Source organism: Helicoverpa armigera, chromosome 19 (assembly GCF_030705265.1).
Source record: "Helicoverpa armigera isolate CAAS_96S chromosome 19, ASM3070526v1, whole genome shotgun sequence".
Lineage (NCBI taxonomy): Eukaryota > Metazoa > Arthropoda > Insecta > Lepidoptera > Noctuidae > Helicoverpa > Helicoverpa armigera.
In genome coordinates, this window is record NC_087138.1 from 2,213,422 (window position 1) to 2,237,407 (window position 23,986).

The 23,986-nt window shown below is 36.2% G+C and overlaps 1 protein-coding gene across 3 annotated transcripts in view; it reads right to left on the reverse strand.

Moving 5' to 3' along the window:
* Positions 1 to 23,986, reverse strand: part of LOC110379768 (myotubularin-related protein 6) — a 58,622-nt gene that overhangs the window by 8,993 nt on the left and 25,643 nt on the right. For all 3 annotated transcript variants that reach the window (XM_064039363.1, XM_021339565.3, XM_049841420.2), the window contains exons 2-6: positions 2,674 to 2,790; positions 2,074 to 2,236; positions 1,422 to 1,579; positions 975 to 1,147; positions 148 to 235 (exon numbers count right to left, since the gene is read on the reverse strand). In XM_064039363.1, coding sequence (XP_063895433.1) covers positions 148 to 235; positions 975 to 1,147; positions 1,422 to 1,579; positions 2,074 to 2,236; positions 2,674 to 2,790 — 699 coding nt within the window. The remainder of the gene's footprint in view (positions 1 to 147; positions 236 to 974; positions 1,148 to 1,421; positions 1,580 to 2,073; positions 2,237 to 2,673; positions 2,791 to 23,986) is intronic.

The window sequence follows — 23,986 nt, forward strand, 5'->3', positions numbered from 1 at the left end:
AGCACAGAAGGGGTCGTCATGATAAGATGGTCATCCACGAACTCACCGCGCCACGCGTTGCTTAACTTTTATGATGGATCGATCCGCATGGTTTTGACTTAGCCACGACCTCTAATGAATTTTAGATATTTTTAAGTTCTGACTCACTCTAGGCCTGGTGTCCACGACATACATGTAACCGCAGTTTGGATTCGCCCGTCTAATTAGGTCCAGCATTTGCTCGTCCTCCATACATCTGAAAGGATAGCTTATGTTACACTGGGATACTCTAACTACTCAATAGTGATAGAATTTTTCAAATCAGTTTCCGAGCATTTAGAGTGCAAGCGAACAAAAATATGTATATTATCTCTGCATAGTGTTAGTAGGTATAGATCTTTGGCTGCCGGCCTACGTCAGACTTTGTAGAACCGATTTTGGAATTGTGGTTATTTGGGAAATAAAAGTATTATTTCAAATTATTGTTACTTTAATGAATAGATAAAGTTTGATATTTTATTATGCCTAGCCTAGCCTGTATTATCCTTTTGGGACCGACGAGAAAATTATTACACATATTGTATACGTTATAAGGCTAAAACACCAGCAACCATTATAACAACGTGGACGGTATCCTAACGTGCAGCCAGTGCTCGCAAATTACACATAAAATAGGGTACTGCAGCCATCAAAGGGCGCATAAAAGAGCTGACCACCTTAGCTCCTCTGTAAACAATGATTGAAAGCTGTCACTATAGCCGAAGTTAGTAGAAGTATATGTTATCTTAATACTAATATTATAAAGAGGAAAACTTTGTTTGTTTGGTTGTAATGGATAAACCCAAAAACTACTGGACCGATTTTAAATATTCTTTCACCATTAGAAAGCTATATTATCTGCGAGTAACATAGGCTATATTTTATCCCGGTGCGGGCAGTAGCTCCCACGGGACGCGGGTGAAACCGCGGGAAAACGGCAAGTTGGTATATATTACCTGGCAGAAAAGCCGCTGAGCGGTTGGCTGCAGCGCGCTATAGCCGCTTTATTGTGGTGTAGGTACGCCAACACGGGCAGGCGGCCGCGAGACCTGAAGCTGGCGCTGCCCAGCAGGACGGCTGTCGACGCTCGCGCCGGCACGTACACCTCGCTTGGGTATGTGTCGCATAGCTAGGTATGAAGAAACTTTGTTTAATTATATATGTACATAATATGGTGTTCTCTGCATTTTATCACTCTCAAAGCTCGAGGGGACTGTATGAATGTAAGCTCAATTAACTGCTTTTATGTCGCTAATTGTAAAACAATAGAACATCAATTGGAAAAAGGCTCGGGAGGTAATGAGAAAATCAATTGTATCTAGCGTATATCTGAACACCGACATACAACGGGTTAAAGGAATTCCAGCAGCTATATAATCAGATCTAATCTAAGTTTATTTTACCTCGTAATCCTTATTAGCTGTGCAGAGCACCCATTGATCGTTAGGCACATTCATTCTCTGGTACTCCGTCTGGATGTCGAAGAAGTTCCACCCCGCCGACTTAGGCAGGTCATCCGGAGTCGATTTGTAGAAAAAGCAGTATAACTCATCGATGTGAACTGGAATTACACAGAAGAATAAAGGAAATATCATAAAGCTGTTATGTAGTAGTTTTTTTGTTCCATGGGCCAATTTTATGAAGTACTAGTCCGCGAGGGGCGATAATTACCCGTTTTAGTTCATTGAATTTAGTACTGATTTGGTAGGCGATGTCATTATTTGCAAATAGAGCACTGGGCTGTGCATATAAGATTGACAGATTTTCGATTTGTAACTGGGCCCATTAACTTTTATCGGAAGCATACGACGACAACACACTACAACATACGACTTTAAATGATATATTAGGTCGTTCCAAACTCAATATTTAGCGTTTAGCAGACAGTAATTCTCTAAAGTTAGCTACAAACCGCCACTAACTATGCCAAGAACCATATTCAGCTATAATTTTGCGAAATATGAATCCTCTACATAATCAATTATTTATTAGCATTCCATATGTTACACAGGTGGTATATTTTACAGTCTAAAATTAATATGGAAGTTGGTTTACCTGGTTGGCTCAACCTGAGTAGCGTTTGATGCATCTCATGGCAATCTCTCTCTCGAGGGATGACGAAGAACACCGACTGGAAGGTCTTGGTCCTCACCAGGAGCGGGGAACCGGTGGTCGTGATCGGCAGCCGCTCCACCGATGATATGTGCATCAGGAGAATCTGGGAACATTGAAAATTATTCATTATTATGATTCATCATCATTGCTCAAACTTGGCTGCTACTCAGCTTATCAGTCAAAATTTACAGGCGCCCCTAAAACGTCCACTCTTCACCACTGCCTGTGAGTTTTAGAAAAAAATACCTAAATACATTCGAGTCAATTTATTTCTTCTTTATAGAAGAGAGAATATGTCTCTTTTTTAGGTTATTTCCAGATAGCAAGAAAAACATTTCAGTGAATGGCAACTGCACTAAATCCTTTTCATATTACATAAGAAGACGCAAAAAACTTGTTATTTATTTTTTATATGTAATGCCTTTTACAAATAGCTTCATACACCTTTATCATATGAACAGCCATCCGATAGCTCAGAATCCAAATTGCATAAAAAGTTACCCCTATCAAAAGCGTGACATTTATGTTAAAGACACATACCCATGTCTCCTTCCTCATCTCATGGTCCACGAATATAAGGTGCGTGGTCGCGAAGTACAAGGTTCCCTTCGACGGGTTCCGCAGGTTGTATTTATCCAGAAGCTGCACATTTTCCAACTGTAACCAATAAATATAGAAATGAACATCATTTATCAACAACAATCTGTTTCAATACATATCTCTTAATAGACAAATGTTTAGGTTGGTCTTAAGAAATATATTGGGAGCTTGGACCAAGCAGGACTCAAATACGCAACAGAAGATTTTACAGTAGGTTTGGACGATTTTAACTATTGCTTTAATCATGTTTCTTATTGTATTATAGACCTAAAAACATCGAATCTATGTAATTGGACATCTAGTAGCAATTAGTCGACCACAGCTGCAAGCGTTGTCTTATGAGCAATTAATCAAGATTTTACTACTTCTAACAGTATCTCGTAACAGTCGAAGAAAGATTTATCATGTTATTTTATTGCGAGATCACCCTACAAATTAAACGACTATATTTGCACACTGTAACCGTAAAGAAACCTATCAATTTTATTAGATACTTGTCTGGAACAAGTCGTGAGAGAGAACTGAGTAATACTCCTAAAACAACCCCTTTTTATTTATTTATTTATACGTAAACTTGCCTAACAAGACCCTTCTCAAGTTTTTGTTGGAATAAAACGTCTATAAATTCTTTCGTACATTACAAAACGGACAGAGAACCTCTAGATATGATAAGACAAACAAATGACCCTTTCCATTTTTATTTTCAGAGAAATAAAAGGCGAATAACTAATGCTTACAAAATGTTCTCAACTCGGCAAAAAAATTAACCACGGAACTTATAATTTTTATAATATAATGCCGCTATTTTTCGCGGTATGCCAGCGATGTGTCGTTTTAGGTGGCTGATTTTTTAGTTTAGTCTTCAACTAAACCCTCCTTTGTATAAATTTTATCCTGGGGTTATCGTATCTATTTACCTGCACTTTACAAAGAAAACCCAACTCAATTTGAAGTCTCGTGAAATCCACCCCTAAGGTTTCTAGGGTAGTAAATCAACCCTCTGTTTCACCAACTTATTTTGGTCAGTTTTTCATCCAGCTTTTTCCTGTAGAAAATTAAATGCAAAGGGTTGTTTCATTTATTCCATATGTCCGACCTTTTTCAGTCGAAAATAAACGCAAGGCTTGGAATACTTTTGAAGTGTTTAGATATCAATGCGTTATGCTCGGCACTAATGTTTTTTCTTGTAATTGGAATTAAAAGATGGTGAAATAATATTGGTAAGTATGAAGCAGTATTGGTAAGTTATTGTTAATCAAGTTTTAAGTTTAAATATCTGGCAGGTCTATATAAATAGGAATAACTTCTGTTAAACGATACTAATATTAACAATGTAACGAAGCTTCGAGAAAACTTTATTTGTGTCTATAGAGCGTTTCTTATTGTTTGCCCGAGGCAAATATTATTTTCGCCAGAGCAATTCCACGAGTGTCATTAGTCAAAGACTTTTTGCTTTGATTTCGAGAATAATTCCGAGGCCACCTAAGGGCGAATACCCCATTTTGTCCTGAAGACTTAACCTTCGTTCTAATTAGGAAACTGGCTTGAGGTACTTAGGGCGAAAAGTCTCATTACATACCAAAAAGTTGACAAGAGTATCTGAAGATATTTAAATTAGGTACGTTACGACTAACGCAAATACTCTTCTATATGATCACAAAAATAAAATATAACATTCATATTTATTCGAAAGATTGTATAGAAAACATGCCAGGAAAAATCATTAGTTTATTATACCCAGAGATAATAACGAAATTGCCCGAGGATATTGTAAATATCTCCGATATGAATATTTTTGGTAAATAAATATTTCACGAATAAAATGTCAATATATTCCATGTTAAACCCTGTTTAATATGAAATAAATAGCTGGTATGCCTGTATGTTAGAGTCACGTAAAAAGGTAATTTTGTGTTAAAAATCGTTTAGACTTAATGGTGTAGGCCTTATTCTGAATACTAATACTACCCGAGACAGAATCAGTAAAGTTTAAATTGTTTTGAATCGAGATTAAAATGATCGGCTGCTTAGATGGATACGTCAAGCTGAGGAAACTTCGGCCAAGGCCCAAGTTCACCGACAGCATAAACTTCAGTTTTGTAACGTTACGTTAATAATTCGTCAAAAGTTGTTTTAAGAAAAACAGACGCGGTCGGAGAACTCGGGCTTTGATATTAATTAAGGGAGCTTAATCAGTAAAATCTGTTTAAATACAGGTGACTCCACTTTGTAACCACATTAACCTCTTTAAAACTCCAACCACCACCGGCCCGTAACAAAAAGTAACGCAGTATTAAAAATTCATTAAACAAAAGTTGATAATCCTTGCGTAAACGAATTACGTAGGCAAACATTTCAACCGTGGCGTATACAAAATTTCTCTCTCACATCATTTTATTGGGCAGGTTTATTTATATCTCAGGCCGGAAAGTATTACCATAACAGTCAAAATCTGTTGTGAGAGATATTGTTTCAGAAAATATCGTTCATGTCAGAAATCATTTTGGGAATAAATTAAGATACTGTTGCCATGGCCCTTTGCTACCAATTTTTTTAATGGTTTCGTACACTTCAAACATCATCATCCTCCGAGGCTTTTCCCAACTATATTGGGGTCGGCTTCCAATCTAACTGGATTCAGTTGAGTACCAGTGCTTTACAAGAATCTGACCTCATCAACACTTAAAACAGTGGGAACAAATAAGAAGTGCAGACTACCAGAAGAAGTTTTCAGAACTCCCAGAAAAAAAACAGAAAAAGTATAAATCTGCCGTACCTTTTATATACTTTCAGAGATCAAGCATTACCACGGCAAACAGCTAGTATTATTATGATGATGCTATTAAACAGCGAAGAGCCTTCAAGTTTTGAAGCAGTCCTCGCAAAAACAAAGTTGCAACTTGAAATGTAAGTAAAACAACCTTTGGCTTTTACTTAACAAGGAGCTAGGAGTTACTTGTATATTCTAGAAGTTTGATCCTTTTATCTGTGTAGACAACTTCTCAAGGCCTTGACTTACAACATCCCTACTAATATTATAAATGCGAAAGTAACTCTGTCTGTCTGTCTTTTCTTCACGCCTAAACTACTGAACCGATTTGTGTGAAATTTGGTACAGACATAATTTGGAACTTGAGAAAGGACATAGGATAGTTTTTATTACAAAGAAATATACAAATAAAAAAAAATTGGTAAAAAAACTTTTAAGTCAAACGGTTTTATCTTATGTGCACTGAAAACTAGAAAATAAAAAAAATAGTTACTTACCTGTCAACCTACGTAGGGTGTCTTGGTCATATTAGACTAAAATAAAAACGTGGGGCCCACTAACTGTTGCTGTAGTACTTTCTTCTAGAGGTATAATAGGTGTGGATTGCATCGACTTACTATAATCGTAACTGGAGATTTTGACAATCAATAATCAGCCGTAGCGGCTTCACCAGCGAACGCTGAGCTCATGATCTACCAAAGTATAAAGATATGCTTTGCCATAGGTAGGATTTCAGAGGGGCCCCACGTTTTTATTTTAGTCTAATATGACCAAGACACCCTACGTAGGTTGACAGGTAAGTAACTATTTTTTTATTTTCTAGTTTTCAGTGCACATAAGATAAAACCGTTTGACTTAAAAGTTTTTTTACCAATTTTTTATTTTCTAGTTTTTAGTATTTAATGAAAATGCCTACCGAATATTCCTCATTCTATCTAATTCATTTAGTGCATGATTATTACACGGTCTCTTACCTGATAGTTTATTACAATCTAATTTAAAAAAAAGTCATTTTTTTAACGACACCAAAAATCATCAAGTGACCCCTCCCTGGGTCAGCAGTGGTAAGGGAGTGCCAGACTCTTACTGACAAAAATAGTTATGTTTCGTCGTAGGCCTTTTATGTACCAGGGCCACGGTAACTCTTTCGAACAATCCCGCAGCCCAGGCACGCCTGGCACCCTGTTGGGCCCTGCTGGGGTTGCTGACAGTATTCTACTTGTGTAGCCCTTTCATTTGATACCCATATTGAGGGGGTTGTGGAAAAATATGTAATCCGCCATTTTGTGCCGGCGGCCATATTAGATTTACAATGTTATTGATATTACTATATTGTATTGTCATCGGAATAAAAGGTGTATACAAAATTTCAGATTAATCGGTTGACAGGAAGAGGGTGTTTGAATTACTAAATTGGACCCAAGAATAAAACAAACGGGATGAGCTGAATAAAACCGTTTAAAAATTGTTATCAGCCATTTGGTAGCGGCGGCCATCTTAGATTTCAATTTTGCATAGTAAATTGTATTTTACCTGTTGAGACCTTTCATTTGATACCCATGTTGATGGGATTGATAAAACCTAAGTTATCCGCCATTTTGTAGAGGCCGCCATCTTGGATTTGAATTTTATATAGTACATTGTATTCTACTGGTTGAGCACTTTCATTTGATACCCACATTGACGGGATTGATAAAACCTACGTTATCCGCCATTTTGTACCGGCGGCCATCTTGGATTTGCAATATTATTGATATTACTATATTGTATTGTCATCGGAAATACAGGTGTGTACCAAATTTCAGATCAATCTGACAACAGGAAGGCACTGAAATTTCAATTTCTAAATTTGACCCAAGAATGAATAAATAATAAATAAAACAAACGGGGTGAGCTAAATAAAACCGTTTAAAAATAAAATTTATTCCGGACATATAGCGCCATCTATTGGTCTAACCAAAAATCTGCCGAAAGTCACCATTCCACGCGAACGAAGTCGCGGGCAAAAGCTAGTAATTTTATAAAGTAACAAAACACCGAGTTATTGGTTAAAGTTATTTAGAAGTGTTTAATTAAAACGTTCTTATTTAGACAGCCTGTGTTAAGACGACAGGCTCTTCAATTACAACGCTTAATTAATTTGTTTTGTGTAGTTCTAGCAATAATTCTAGAAGACATATTGTTTTTATTTGCGTGGCTAGAAGAGAATATTAACATCTCAAAGACATTTAATCGATATGAGATAAAAGAAGAATTTCTTATTTAAGTATCTGTATAGCAATTCATGCATGCTTACTCTGCCAAATACCTATCCATACTTCCATCTATTTACAGTTCAGTGTCCTTTAATTTGATTTCAATGACCGATGGTAATTTTATATTTTTTACCCGCCAATTAGTAACATAAAACCCTTAATCCAGGATCAACTCAAAAATAAATATCCTAACATTAAAAACGTAATATCAGGAAACAATATCGCCCAAACCGCCTTCCCGTCAATTTTAGGGGTATAAAACAAACAAATGGTTGAATATAAAACAAAAGCGAGCAAAAGAGCGATAACCAACATTTGCATCTGAACGATAATACCATCGAGACGTGAGAATCACTTAATTCAGTTCGTACGTGACTGTACTTCAAATGAAATATCTGTAAATTGTGTAATGAGATCAACTGCATTTTGAAAGCTTTATTCTTTTATTACGTTTTCTTTTCGACTTTCTAGATCAGATCTCGTAAAGTTATATGGCATTGAATGCTAACTGTATTAATCTTTACACTTTCTGGTATGCTTCTATGTTAAAGGGCTGGGTATTCTTTTGCCACGAAAAAGGGAAAATTCGCCGGGCTCTCGTCCAGTATTGGAATGCCACAGGAAAAAGAAGAAAAGAAAAGAAAGAAGGAAAGGCTACCGTTAGTAAGCATAAAAAATAGTTTCTTCTCACATTACATACAAGAGAAACTTATTATTTAATGGGCTACAGAATTTTAGATAGCGATTTTTTCATTCAGTGATACCTATATGTAAATAAATGTTTACAATATTCAATAATACCTAAAACCTAAGTAAGTGGAAACGGCAAACAATATGTCCGTCCGTAATTCCCTAAAGGAGTATTCAAAGTAACAATGCTTTATATGTTCAAAGGGATAATCATGTGGAGTATGTGGGTGAACTTGTACGACACATGGAGAACAAAATAACTAGCGGAGGTGCCATAGCGGAAAATCTCCTAAGAAAGTAGCGCGCCAAAATGCCGGTGTGCAGGGGGCGAGGAACGTTACTGTCTTCTTACATGCTTTTTCGGACGTGACCATTTTTGAAATAAAAAAGTCGCTGTCAGATGTCGCAACAACCCGAACACCTCGTTAGTTCCCTCGTAACTGATCGTTTAGTCCATGCTCACTGCACGAATTTGACATGGAAGAAGGCGCCTGACCTACCTGCATTATAGCATCTCCTCTCATCTTTCATTACTCCGTGGTACGACACAATGGGTTAGGGAAACGATCTGAGGGCCGTAACGCCTTTGGTCCACTTTGTACGAAATAAACTGAATGTTCTCGCGACATCTGTTGGTATTATTGGTGATAAGAATAGAGATTTTCTATGGCAACAGCTTTGCTATTGATGTCATTGTTAAATATATTTTTTGTAGGAATATTTTTCATGAGTTTTTTTTTTATATTTTTTTTATGTGAATCACATAAGACCATTATTTATATCTATAAAAGAGAAAATTAGAAAGCGATTATTTAAAGTAGGCTGAAAAACAAGCACTTTTCGAACGTCCACTCTTCACTACTTCATATGGTATTACTGGGAAGAAGTGGTCTTTTATATAAGCAATACTTCTACTAGGTGTACTACATACTAATCATTGTAGGACCTATAAACTAAGAAATTCTATTGCTTGTATAAAACTTTCTCTACGCATCTTTGATGGAGGTTGCAGAAAGAAGACACGACATTATTTCTGAAGACAAAATTCATTACTGAGGTTCATTGCTTTGAAACCAAGCACCGTAAGTAATTAGACAATGTAAAACAGTAACTATTAATGAGTTGTGCCAGTCTTAGATATCAGTTGTAACTTTACTCAGGTATTCTGAAACTTTTGACTTCTAAACTTGCCTGTATAGTTCAGAATATTATGTCCTATAGAAAGGCTAGCTTATACCAAGACTGAATAGATATATCCCACCAAAAACATTAAATGTAAAAAAAAGCCAATCCTCTACGCAATTCCTCCACCGTAAAAAGTTTTGAGATCGCATAGAAGCCAAGTCCTGTTCAACTTTATTTGTAATAATAAATCAATATTTTGTGACCATATCAATAGTTTCGTTCACTTTACAATTATATTGACTTGGCCATGAGCACAATAAACTACAAATATAATACAGCATATCTTGGAGAGGTGAAAGTCAATCATGAAGTTTAATATCACAGAATTAAATACTTTTAGTTTTTTCAATTGTTACTAAATGACCGACAGTCAGTATCATCCAAAATCATGAACTGCACATTTACTATGGCGCATGTTTGGTCCATGGTGATCTCAAATTCCAATCAGTCCAATCGTAAAATCATGTCCATATAGAATGTACCAATTCAATGGTATTTACACATTATTTCAGGGAGCGACTATTAACTTGTGCTCATGGCCAAGACAATATTATTGTAATGTGAACAAAACTATTGATATAGTCACAAAATATTGATTTATTATTACAAATAAAGTTGAACAGGACTTGGCTTCTATGCGATCTCAAAACTTTTTACGGTGGAGGAATTGCGTAGAGGATTGGCTTTTTTTTACATTTAATGTTTTTGGTGGGATCTAATTTATTTTTTGTAGGTCTCCTTCTTCTCTAAGTATATAACAAATTAAATTAACTTACATGCAACGAACTAAATATATAACAAACTAAATATGTAGACCTAAACTAGCACGTAAACAACATTTTTTTAAAATAAATTAAACAATTTCGAAATTGTCGAATTTTTTAATCGAATATCTTTTAGAATAAAAGAGATTTATTTCAGAGGTAGATGGCGCTATCACATGAAATTATTTGTTTTTTTTTAACTAAAAAAATTTATCGCGATTTAGACCAGGACAACGCCATCTATCGAGCGAGCATGCAGTATTTATCGCACTGCATTAATATGAAAGATTTTATCATTATTCATTTTATTTTAACCTAGCTTTTTTATTCATATGTATGTATATTTAATACATAATAACAATATACCACACTTCGTAACAATAAAACAAATAGTAACATTTTGTACATAAATAAATAACAAAGTTATCAATGCAGTCAAAATTCATACACAATGTTCTTGAAAAACCGCAAATATAAATTTGTTTCCTATTTTTTTTATTAAGTTTTAAGGTTTTTATAATTTTCCCTTTATATGTAGCCAATAACCTATCTTGGTGCCAAATTTGAAGGTTCTAAGTTTGCTAGAAGTACCTTAGACTTTTGATGATCGGTCAGTGAGTGAGTCAGTGACAAAATGGTGTAACTTTGATCGCTCATAACTCGTAAACTATTTATTCAAATTTCTTGTAATTTTGGGACTGAGCTTGTTCTAATACTTACTCTTGGTCATCGAAAATCTAAACTCCTAGCTTTGTTCACATGGAAGATACAGGGGGCTGAAATAGCCGCGAAACGCTTCGAGAAAAGATGGTACGGCCGTGCCCGCTTTGCTCGAGTCTTGGCTGGGGCACTGCCGTGCCCTCAGATAAAATTGCGGTTTCAAAATATAATGGTGTTTTCACAAAAAAGTTAACACAGACGTTTGACATGTGTTGGAAGAAAATTCGAATTCTACCTTTTTAGCGTATTTTTAGCGTAACATACAATTTTTTCTACATAGCATAGTGGGATTAATGATTAATCATTCCGAAGTTGCTTATCTAATGTCAATTAAGTATATTTCATAGATAAACCTGCAATATTTTTCCACATTCACAAAGCTTTTCCGTAAAGCGCCAGGTAATTTAAATTTACGGTACACTGCTTGCACAATACTATAATAAACTTCATCTAAATCTAAATTGATATTAATGATCTTCTTTCAAATATGTACCAATCAGTTTAATAATTGTGTATACAACGTACGTATAGGGACGGAACTCAATAAATGTAAGTATGTAATGTTACAACGCATTCATTTTGAAATTCTATGCTGAAAAAACCTGTCATACACTCGGACCAGCCTCGGCATTTAGCGTAGGTATAGTAAGTCCGCAACACACACACGCACAAACACACACACAAAGAGTTGCGACAACACAAGCGAGCCTCAGTCTTTGTGCCATACAAATAGCTTCTAATAAAAAACTTAATTAAAATATTTCAATGAAATATAGAGGTTGGTTAAACCTTTTAATTACATTCGCTCGATATTGCAAACATAGTACCTACCTACCTACGCGACAAAGTGAGTTCAACTTAGCAGTACTAACTTTACGTTTGCAAAGTTAAAATCAATGTTGGTATAAAATTACGCGGTGCAACTCCATACTTCAAAGACATTCTATTCCTGGGAGCCATCTTTTAAAAAAGAAATACGATATTACTGGCTGCTTGCTTTATTTATTAGGTTGTTCTAACCATATAACATGTGGGTTTCTTTTTACTGAGAATTATGGGTTTCAGTGTAAATACATTATTATTATTATACCACACACACACAAATTTGACGATACCATCTCCCTTAAAAATGACGTGCCTACGCGTTATGACTACGCCTGACTACGAAGGCTACGTGCTACGCATACGAATGTGCTACGCAACCGTAGCGTGCTACGCGGTTGTCAATGACTTCCTCAGATTTTGGGCGAGAGAAGTTTATTCAGTATAATAAATGTGAATTATTAGTTTCGTTCTATGAAGGCAGTCAGAATCTTGTGGGCAGGTTACATGGATATAAATACGATTCAAAATATGTATTTACAGCCTACACGAGTAAAGATCTAAATATCTACACACAAGGCCGTCTCAAATTGACGTCATACCTGAAATACCTAAAACCTCTCAATAAATCAGTCTACCCACCGTCTACCTAAATATCAGTTTCGCAAACATCAATTTATCAGACACCTGTAGCTGAGTTACTTCATTAATTCCCAGTTATGGCTCCCAGTTGCCAGTAGTGGTCGTTAAAGGATTCCAAGAGCCCTATAGGCTGGCCGTCTCTGAATTTTGTATGGCACGACCTAATGAGCTCAGTGAATTATTCCTCGTAAATAAACCTTTGTAGCTTTTAATATTCTAGCGCTCATGCTTGGGTCAAAGATGTAATCATAAATATGTTAGTTCTATGAAATATAAAAGGAATTTTAAGGCATGAATATGGAAAAATAATGTGAAGACTTTTTGAGTAACTCATATCAATTTGGTCTCGTGACTTTGATGGAGTTGTTCGACTTGTAAAAATAATGAAATACTGAATATATTATTTTATGTAGGTATATCGTGTGATATTATGTACACATTCACAATATTTTTGCTACATTTTCATTCATACTTTTCCCCGAATCGACTTGACAACGTCTGAACAATAATTAAAGCTTCGACTAACCCAACTTGGTAAGAAAAGACAGTCCCAAAAGTGGGACAAAATACCCCATTGTTATTGTACCAAAAACCTAAATACTCGCCACGTCTACTGTCTTGTAACGTGAACAAGTTATGACATGTCCGACCTTGTTATTACAATAAAATCGATGCTGATGTTCGCTTGTAATTTCTTATTTACCTTATGTACGCAGATGTTCAAGATATGAGGTCAAGGTATGGTAAGGTATTTAATGGGGGATTTTGATTTAAAGTTTTGTTACGAGGACATGTATAAAACAGCTTTAACATCGATATGTATCTATACTAATATTATAAAGCTGAAGAGTTTGTTTGTTTGTTTGCTAGCAGAAGCTAGTATGTAATAAGGTTTTTAGGTTTCTATTGTGGTGCCTACTAATCTCTTATTTTATGCAAAGATCCAGATTTTACAAGCCTTTTTATGTGTAGTTTTATGTCCCACCAGAGTTTAAATCACTTTAACACTTTCTTGCTTTTTTTTCACGACACAAAGTCATAATCATCTGCCGAGCCTTTTCCCAACTATATTTGGGTCGGCTTCCAGTCTAATCGGATGCAGCTGAGTACCAGTGTTTTAAAAGCAACTGCCTATCTGACCACTTCTATCCAGTTACGCGGACAACTCCATACTCCTTGGTATGACTGGTCCGTAACATAGTACCTATTGCATAGATTTTGCTGTCTTATGTAAATGTATGGTGTAGTGTAGATTATACGTGACTCCATAAAACCAAAATCAATGCAAGCAACGCAGTTCGATATTTATAAGCAATCCAATAAGTCGGGAAACCAATAAATTTCAATAACGGCCGACGTCTTCCGGGCTCGTGCTGCGTCGCGACCGTAACTTGGTTACAAGGTTAACTTGTAATCGAACTTAATAAATCACTCAATTGCTTTTCTTCGATAAATAGAAATTTCATTTTCTGACCTTACGGAGATGTTGGTGGCTTATGGTACCTGGAAGTTTGTGTGTCACTATCCTAATATGTGAATATTTTAGGTAGATTTATAAGACAAAATGAAACAACGCGAGGGATACGACACATGCGATGGTGATTCTCATAAGACTGTGATACTGATAATAATAATAAGTCTAAAGTCTTAGCACTATTTTTATCTGAACCATTTATTAGAATTTTCTGTCATTTAAAATTAAGAGACATCTAAATTTAAACCATTTCTTGAGAACACTCTGCTAAAAATAACTTTAGAATTCGCGGCGAAAATGAAAAAATAAATCTGTCTGAACTTAAAGGTCTCAGGGTCCCTGAATATCCCACAGGACCTTGATGATATATCGGCTTTGCACCGATCACTCTCTACTGAGGTATAACTCCGTGGGAACTATCACCATGGGACCCGTAAAAAGTAAAAGAAAACCTCAAGCCTTTTCCCAAAGGGGTATTAGTATTTATAAGAGTGGCATTTTCTGGGGTTTATTCTGGTTTGAAAAACTGCAGGTTAAATTGCTTACTATATTTTCCAAAGCAGAAACAAAAGTCCTGAAATCTAAATATCATTATCATATATATTTCAATATACTTCCGAAAGGTCACTAAGAGTGACCTAGATTAATTGATATCATCAGTAAACTATTACACAATTCATTGAAACATAACCCTGAACCCACCCCAAACATCGAAATATGACCTCGCAGTCGAAATCAATGCTAACGATGCATGCCCATTAAATAGTTACAACCATCCCTGGGTCGAACAATATTGAGTAAGTGCAGTACCAGTCGTAAACGCCAGATTGGAAGCAGACCCGACACTAAAATACGGGAGACAAGAATATGAAATTGATACAGAGGACCCCAATAAAAGAGTTCGTTGTTTTGAAGTATGGGGATTTTTGTTTTTGGGAGACTAGATTTTATATTTCACACTTCGTCGTATGAAGACAAAGTCGTCACTATCATCCTTGGCGTATTGCTGGACACTGGTATCCTCTATCACCATTTTTTTTTATTACCTCGTGAACATCGATAATGCTTATTGACGTTTTTATTTTTGCTGGGGCTTGGTATACACCAAACAAAAATATTTTTGGTTCCATGTGGTTAACGTCACATGAGAGAGGTTCTTGAAATTGCGTTACATCTAGAAAGCAAAATTATTAAACCAGTGTCGCGATAGAACTTGATGACGTCAGAGCAACATCATATGGACCACAGCAAGTGAAACCACACATACCGCATCCCTGCGGTGTAGTACAAGACTAGTCACATAAAGGTAACACGAGTTTGCGAAATTCTAATTAAGTGTCTTGTTTCTTAGGACATTCAACTTTGAGATTGAAGATGATAGTGACTTTACCATACACGAATTCCCAAAGTTAGCAGTTGTTTCTTATTCGTTAATATACCTACAAATATGATAACAACTTTTTCAACGGGAATATATTTAGGTCATCCAATATAATCATCCTTATGACCCTTCAGATCATTGTGGATCTAAAGTCCGCATCCAGACGCTTCTGAAATGGGTTACACTGAACTCGATCCTGGATCTCATTATTTAGTTCCCATAATAAAGTTAGGCGGTAACAATAATCTTAGAACACGTACAACTGTAAACTTTAATCAGTAGCTCTAAGTAGCAAGTTTCTGAAGCCGCACGCTAGTAATGCCACAAATAGGAACACATTCTATAATAGAATAGAGTACATTCTAGATTAATTTCCCAAGACAATGCCTGTATATACTCTATATAGTATATAGGTTCTGTAGGCAGTTGCATAGACTGCTTTAGATTGGGTCTGCAATTTGCCGAGGGATTTACTTTGTCAAAGGCAGTCTTCTAAGAAGACTTTATTCTAGACGTTTTGAGAAAACAGTTGTAATACACTTAGGAAATCAGTATTTTCAATAATGGTCGCTTGTATTAAAAAAAATTTAGGTAACATTCTATGATCATCATCATCTCCCGAGACTTTTCCCAACTATGTTGTATGTTCCAGTCTAACCAGATCAGCTGAGTACCAGGTAAAATTCAATGATATAGTTTGTAAATGACAAAAGCCATATGTTTTCCTATTAGCAACTGAAGCGGCGCTACTACTTAGATTAATGCACAATCCGCCAGTACTGAAAAAAAGTACCGTAATTACACTTTACCGTGCCCGGTAGATAAACGAGTTGCATTGTATTGAGTAATAAATAAGATCAGGTAGACTACAACAAAAATGGACGCAACACAGGTGCAATTTACTCAAAGCCGCTGGATATCCTCAGTGTAAGTAATCTCTTAAACCAGTACCGTGAACCAGTAAGCGAAAAATGAAATTTTCCTGTGAGGGATTAACTCAAAGCTGCTTATATTTTATATCTCTTATAGGTACTTTATGTAATAATGTACTGTATTTTATGGGCATAATCTGTTAAAATGTCATCTGGCTAGATATTGGTATAAACACCAATCTTGAGAGTTAACGGTAACGATTGTCAGGGACATAATAACCATCTTTCAGAAACTATAATACTCGAAGATATCCGATCAGTGACTACTATCATAAGCAAACATTCTCAGGGATAGCTCAACGAGATCGCCCTTGCATGCTTCGTTCAAACGGTACCACGTAACAAAAACATGACTAAACCCTACACTGCGAAAGAAAAACAGAAACTTACCTCGCTCGCTAGAAAAAACCAACAAAACAACTTCATTTAATGGAAAAGGATCGTTCCAGTTATCCATCAAGCTTTAGCCTGCAATAAAAACGCAGCACGAAGCCCATTAAATTTATCTTGGGCGACACTAACACTTCAGAACGGGCAGCGTTGGGATTTTATAATGTGATTTACATAAATCACTAGCTCTAGGCGATGTAGCATTGAGGTAAGTAGAGTTAGGCTAGTGAAGCTAATTGGAAACGAAAAGTGTGTTTTGTGGCAAGGAGACCAATCTTTGCAAGGGCGCACGAGGCGTAAGGGGACAGACGTAAGACAAAATATGCACTGTTTTTTTTTACTTGCAGAATTGTTTAGATGATGACAGTGGATCATCTTAGGTGTTAGACCATAAAAGTTACTTGAACAGTAGCGACAAGTGGACAAATAACATCGGGAACACAGGCCATCATACATCGTACGTGTAGTAACTATTTCTGAAAAATGCAATTTTAAGCCTCTGAATAATAGCTCAATATTAATTCATGTGAACGGTCAAACACCCACGTTGGTATGAGGGAGGAAATGTCAAATATACACGTAGGACGAACTTGCAACTCCAGTCTACATGCAGCTTAATTATATTGAAAGTTGAAACGAGCCTCAGCCGGGCTCGTTTGCTGGCTGTCAGTCGGCCATTTTGACGTAACTAAATCCGGCCCATCAGTTACCAGCGTTGACGGTTCCAGGAACTGCATGTTATTAACGTATACGGTTTATGGCTTTAATATTTCAGGGAAATTCGGTGTACGATGCAACATTACGTAATGAGGTCGTGATATATTAACAGAATAAATACATAGCCCTGTATGTTTTAAGGTGATGGCTTTAAAGGGAACTTTTAAAGTCCTCGTTTTCCTCTGAGACTAACGATGATAAGGAATGTGGACTTAGAATTACTAGCGTGGATTGGGCACGCTGGTTATAATCCAAAATTCGCAAAGCACTCTCTTGTGGCAAAACCTGTTTTAGCTAGAACATAAAACTGTCCCAGCATCACTAAGAAAATAGTGCTTTTACGCCAACTCAGGCTTCACAGGTATACGATAATAGTCGTTCTGTTTAAAACGTCGATGGAAATTATTTTCATAGCTTTCATGCTCCTAAATTATTTAAGAACATTAAAACATAATGTCTTAGTAAAACTAATGAAGTACTTAGGTGTAAAAATTAAATATTCATAGTGTTCTAACATTAATATGTATAGAAGAGAATCTTCCACATAATTTTGTTTGTTTGTTTGTACCTAAAGTCTCCGAAACTACTAAACCGATTTGAAAAATATTTCACTGTTCTGACAATATTTTGTCCGGGTACGCGAGTGAAATCGCGGAGAAACAGCTAGTGTTGTATAACAATTTAATTTATAATGTAATGAAACAGATGTTTTCAGAATAACAGGTGTATATTTACTTTATAATGACAAGCCAAATGGTAAACATGTTTTGCACTACTTTTTCTTTTTCTTTTCAGCTTTGGCTGCCATTTTAGAGATCGACTTCATAGGAGGCTTTGGCGCATTTTTACCGGGCGGTTTAATTGTTTCTTCTACTAAACGTTGCAGTGGCAATATCAGGTGGTCGGCAAGTGCTAGTAACTGATTGCGACGTTGGTTCAAAACATCCAAAGTTTTACTTATGCACGCTTCTAATGCATCAGCCCCCTTTCCCAAGGCAGTGGAAGTCTTCGTCGCTTCCTGTGCAGCATACTGACCACCTTCACTGAACAACTTAATTTGTGAAATGAAACGCACATTTGAAATCCTCGCCTCCTGAATACGGTGTTCTAGCATCCGCTTAAATTCACTAATGGCTGAATTAAGCGACTCCTCGAACAACTCACGGTGTTTAACCAAACGAGGAGCGTAACTCTTCATCTTCATCTTCTTCACTTCAGGCTCAACAGGATCTTTAGTTATGACTTCTTGGATGTTAACTCTCATACGCTCTATCCAATCACATAGAGGATATAGCATAGGGGCATCTATCGCAGCGAATTGAGATGCCTCTACCGGCAAACGGTCAACAAGTGCATAAATTGCGCTCAAGTGTGACTCGAGTCTCATATCATGGTAGCGCAACTCTGCAATGCGCAACTCACGCGCAGCTTTGACACGTTCCAAGCGTATGGCGTGTGATACTATTTTTAAAGAATAACGCATGTGCAAAGCTGCACTGCGTTCTTCAACCCACAACCGAGCTTGATGTTTTAATTCTTCTGGTACTAAAGAAACATTAGCCGCAAAAGATTCAAGGAATCCGTTCCTCCAGTTTTGCAGTGCTACTTCTTGGAGCTCTGTTTGAAATATAGCTCGAGGAAGTGGCAATTTCACTGATGATAGATTACTAGGGCTTCTTCGTGGAGTTCCCGGAGAACCTAATAGTTCCGTCAGGCTACCAGCCCCTACCTGTATTGGAGCTCTTGGGTACTTTTCTAAAAACACTTCAAATTCTGCAAGTAGGGTATTTGCCATGACTGCGGGGAAATTCATAAATTCTTCTAGGCGACCCAGTTCTGCCTCACTGTGATGTAAATACATTTCCGCTGTTTTTTCCAACATAACTGTTATAGAATCAAACTGCTGCTGAACTTTTTCTACATCAGCGGCACATCTTAACTGTTCTAGTGCAATGTTGAATGGAACCTCATTAGTGAGTTCAATTGAATCGTGACTAGTTAAGAGATCTTCAACTGCAGCAATTGTTAATTTTTGAGCAAGGGCTGTACGTAAAATATGCGCATCCCAAAGGTGACCAGCATGATTAAGTATTGAACAGGTTTCTCGGAGGCTCTCACCTAATGACTGCACGCTTTTTTGCATTGAAATAACATCAGCGCCAGTAATTTCTAACACAGTTTTATTTCCAGATGATTTACCGATTTTTTCAGTCAAACGCTGTAGCGGTCTTTCAAGTAACCGTTGCAAATCCAAAATTTCGATTTTAGAAAATTCGTTGGGTCCACGTAATTCATGTCCGAGATCTTTTTCTAACTCAGTTAGCTTACAAGAAAAGCCACTGAAAACCCTTAACACAGCATTCCGATAGGCTTGAACGAGGCGTGCTATTATAGCATCAAACTCCCCCACATCGTCTAAGATGTTTCCAAGAAGTGGTTCATTAGAACTGGGCCCACGACTTTGGGCACTTTGCGATCGTTGTCGCGAAATCTTTTGATCCTTGCACCAAATTAAAGCACTTCGTCCTCTGACCGCCATTCCAACGCCAAGGCATAACTGATTGAGCGAAGTTCTCGCACGCATAATACCCTCAGTAGAGAGACCTCTTAAGTCCGCTTGCATCTCTGCGTAGGCTTTGGAATTGCTTAAGAGTTGTTGATTGATGTTGTAAATCCGTTCATCAAATTCATGAATGAGATCCTTGGGGGTTTTGTGCCCAACCGCAACGAGCCGCTGAAAGTGACCACGCAATAGAATTCTCAACTTATCAGCACGTTCCGTCTCTAAATTTAAGGCATCCCGTTTGAAGTCATTCGTACAGTCAATGCGTTCTTGCATGATATCATTTATACTCTTTAGGGCTTCGTCACGATCTTCAACTGTTAAAGGCATTAAATTAGCGTCGCACTTATCAACAATACAGTCGATGCTACGTTGAGTTTGTTGTATGTGAGCCAAAAGATTTTCTGCAAGCACACGTACTCTTTTGTTGATGTCATCGTTGACTGCATCGGCTCCTTTTGCTATTTCGTCGAGAACTGAGTTATGGTCCTGTTCCCTTTGTTTAAGGTAGTTAGCAAGAAGAGGAGTGCTGTGTCTCGGAACCCAGTTGTCTGGCAAGGCAGCCACGGCATCGGCGTCTTCGGGGCAGCCGGCACGTGCCACGCGTGTGAGTCGTCTAACTGCATGTTCGCACGTATGAGCCTCGCTTATTATACTCTTAGGACGGTGAGACCAGCCGCTACAACTCATTGTTTTATGAGAAAACACTAATCAAATACAAAATTATAAAACGTTTGTGTCACTGTCAAGAGGTTTTGTTTTTAATGCTAAAATAAAGGCCTATAAAAGAGGTCGGTGTACAATTAAATCTTTTTTGTAATCTGCAATAAGGTTTATTGCATGACGTCATATCCTTTATACTAATATTATAAAGAGGAAAACTTTGTTTGTTTGTTTGGTTGTAATGAATAGGCTCAAAAACTACTGGACCGTTTTTAAAAATTCTTTCATCATTCGAAAGGTACATTATCTACGAGTAACATAGGCTATATTTTATCCCGGTACGGGCAGTAATTACCACGGGACGCGGGTGAAACCGCGGGAAAACGGCTAGTACCTAATAACTACTTAAAATAAATATTGAAAATAAGTGTAGTAATTTAAACATATTAAGAACTACGAGCATCTAAGGCTTAATGTTACTGAAAATATTAATTTAGAAATATAAAGATCCTTATGTCCAACCAATTCTATTACTTACCCCATAAATAATAAAGGGCTTATGTTTAACTGATCACCAGATATAGTAACAAATAGCAGACAAAAATAGTAAATGATCACCAAAATGAAACTCGCATTTTAATGTAAAACTACAACCAAAGTTTTAACACTTTGCTATCCTATTTAAGTGAAATTACTCCAAAATAAGTCATGCGTAAGCCAAAAATAGTAAATGATCACCAAAATTAAACCACCATTTTAAAGTAAGATTACAACCAAAGTTTTTAAATTCTGCTATCCTATTTAAGCAAAATGAGTCCAAATAAATCATTGTTATCCCAAAAATAGTAAATGATCATCAATATTATACCAGCGTTTTAATATAAAATGATAATCAAAGTTTTTACATCTTGCTATCCTGTTTAAGTAAACTGACTCCAAAAAAATTAGTTCGGCCTGATACAATAAATGTAATAACATTATGGGGACCCTTTTCCTGCACTAGGGTGGAAAATTGTCTATTGCATGCCTCTAAACAGTGCGATAAGAGTGTGTTTTCGAGGGAGTGTATTGAGAAACACATTCTTCTTCTTCTTTCTCCTGCCCTGTTCCCAATTTTACTTGGGGTCGGCGCAATATGTCATTTTCTTCCATTTTCCCCTGTCACTCGTCATACTGACACTCACGCATGCATTGCAAGCCGGACACATAACTTAATATGGCATCATAATACTTTATTTGGTAATAAGCCTACATTTTATGGCAATCACAGTGACTTATTTAGGCAAAAATAATACATTAATTTGGTCGTCAAGAGTTGGTGATCATTTACTAAATTTGGTGGTCGAATACAATTTAAAGTGAAGTCGTGACTAAAATAGCTGGTACTATTACATTTTTAGACTGTATTTTTCTGGTGTTCAATAGATATTTCTGGTTACAAAACTAAGGGTATCAAAGCATTTTATGGTGGTCATTATATTTGTTCCCATAATAAAGTACACTTGATTCTTATCCGACAGCCAAGGCCTTTAGAAACTCCCACAAAATTGCCGAAGAAAGGGAACCCAAGACACCTTCTATGGTTAGTGCAGGTAGACGTTTTAGTGGACAATAAGCTTAGGATTAGACACACTTTGTGTTCAGATTTAGATAAAAGATTAAGGTACATTAGGTAAAATACTTCCCCTTAATTATATTGTAAGTGCGAAATTGAGAATGTTTTTTATTAGTTATATTTTCACTCAAAACCGGCTTAATTAATGAATCCTGTACCTACCATTAGGTAAGCACTTTAGTTAAGATCATTGCTTTTCTGTACTTACATATTAGGCATACATTAACAATTGTTTTAAAATGTAAATGTTGTTTATTTTATTTCACTTAACATAAAACTTTAATTTGAAAGCGGAGATCGGCTGTTAGACACTAATTCCCGCTACTGAATAAACTACGGACAACTGTTTCTGTTTATACAAAATTGAAGTTTCTGTAATAAAGGGCAAGGTCCATTTAATAATTTTGTTTCAATAAAATGTTCTAAGAATTTTATTGTATTTACTAAGTTTATTTCTTCGAAATTCGGAAATGGCACGGGTAAATGGAAACAAAACATATTCTAGGGTCAAAGTACCTAATAGGTATCCACTCTGAAATTATATCGCTGTCGTCGACATTTTTATTTCATACCAGGGGACTGTTAGTGTAATGATTGTCTATTTGCTACGGGAATTTCCAGGACCTCTTCGGCCCTAATTTTTTAAGACTGGTCGTAAGTCTAGTTAATGCTGTCACTTAATCTTGAGTCAATTCTGGTATTTAAGCAATCAGTCATACCGTAGACTGTCTTTAATATGACCATATAAGTAACAAAGTCTTGATGAACACAAAACGTTGATTTTTCTCAGAAACAGGGACATAAAAAATATCATAAAGATAATGCTATTGTTCTTAAGTGAAAATAAAAAATCTATAATAAGCTAAAGGTTAATAAACGTATTGTTTGTTTTAATACAGTCATTTATAAGCGATCGCTATTTTCATTTTGTGAAATGAAGTCGGTCCCTGAGAAAAAATTCTAATAAGGCCTTGGGGACTAGAAGGAATTTTTCAATAAGAACAAGTATAGTATATGCAGAGGGTGTTCAAATTATCTTGTATTATTTGTGTCACTTAAATACCCTTTTTATGTATATTTTATTTATAACCTTGTTTATTATCAATAACTTTCATATGACAATATTTAATGTGTATGAAAACCAAATCTCATACATTTATATAATCATTTCAACTTAATTTTATGTTTCAACAACGGGCACAATAAACCAAGCTACTATCCATGAACATTATTACCTATTTTAAACGGGAAATATGCACATTTCCTACAGGAAATTGAATGAAACCAAGGGAGAAAAGCTAGTTACCGCGCTGTCAGTTAAATTATTTAAAGACATCATATTTCTCGAATTTATTCGAATTATTAAATTATTTAGATAATATAAAACTTTTCAAAAATATTTATTGGCTACTTTTCCCCGCATTTCATCCGATTCCAAAGGGAATTGCTTTCGCGAACCTGGATAAAAAACAGCCTATTTGTTATTCTGTTTAAATCATATGATTGCAAACTTCAATTAAAACATGTTCATTCAATTCATAATTTTTTCTGGCAAACATATCCAAAAGTCTTCTTTATAAGCATAATTAATTAGTTCTTATAGCGCCCAATAGTCATGGCCAAAAAACAATTTCATTTACACGGCAAATACGAGCATTTGCGCATTCTCC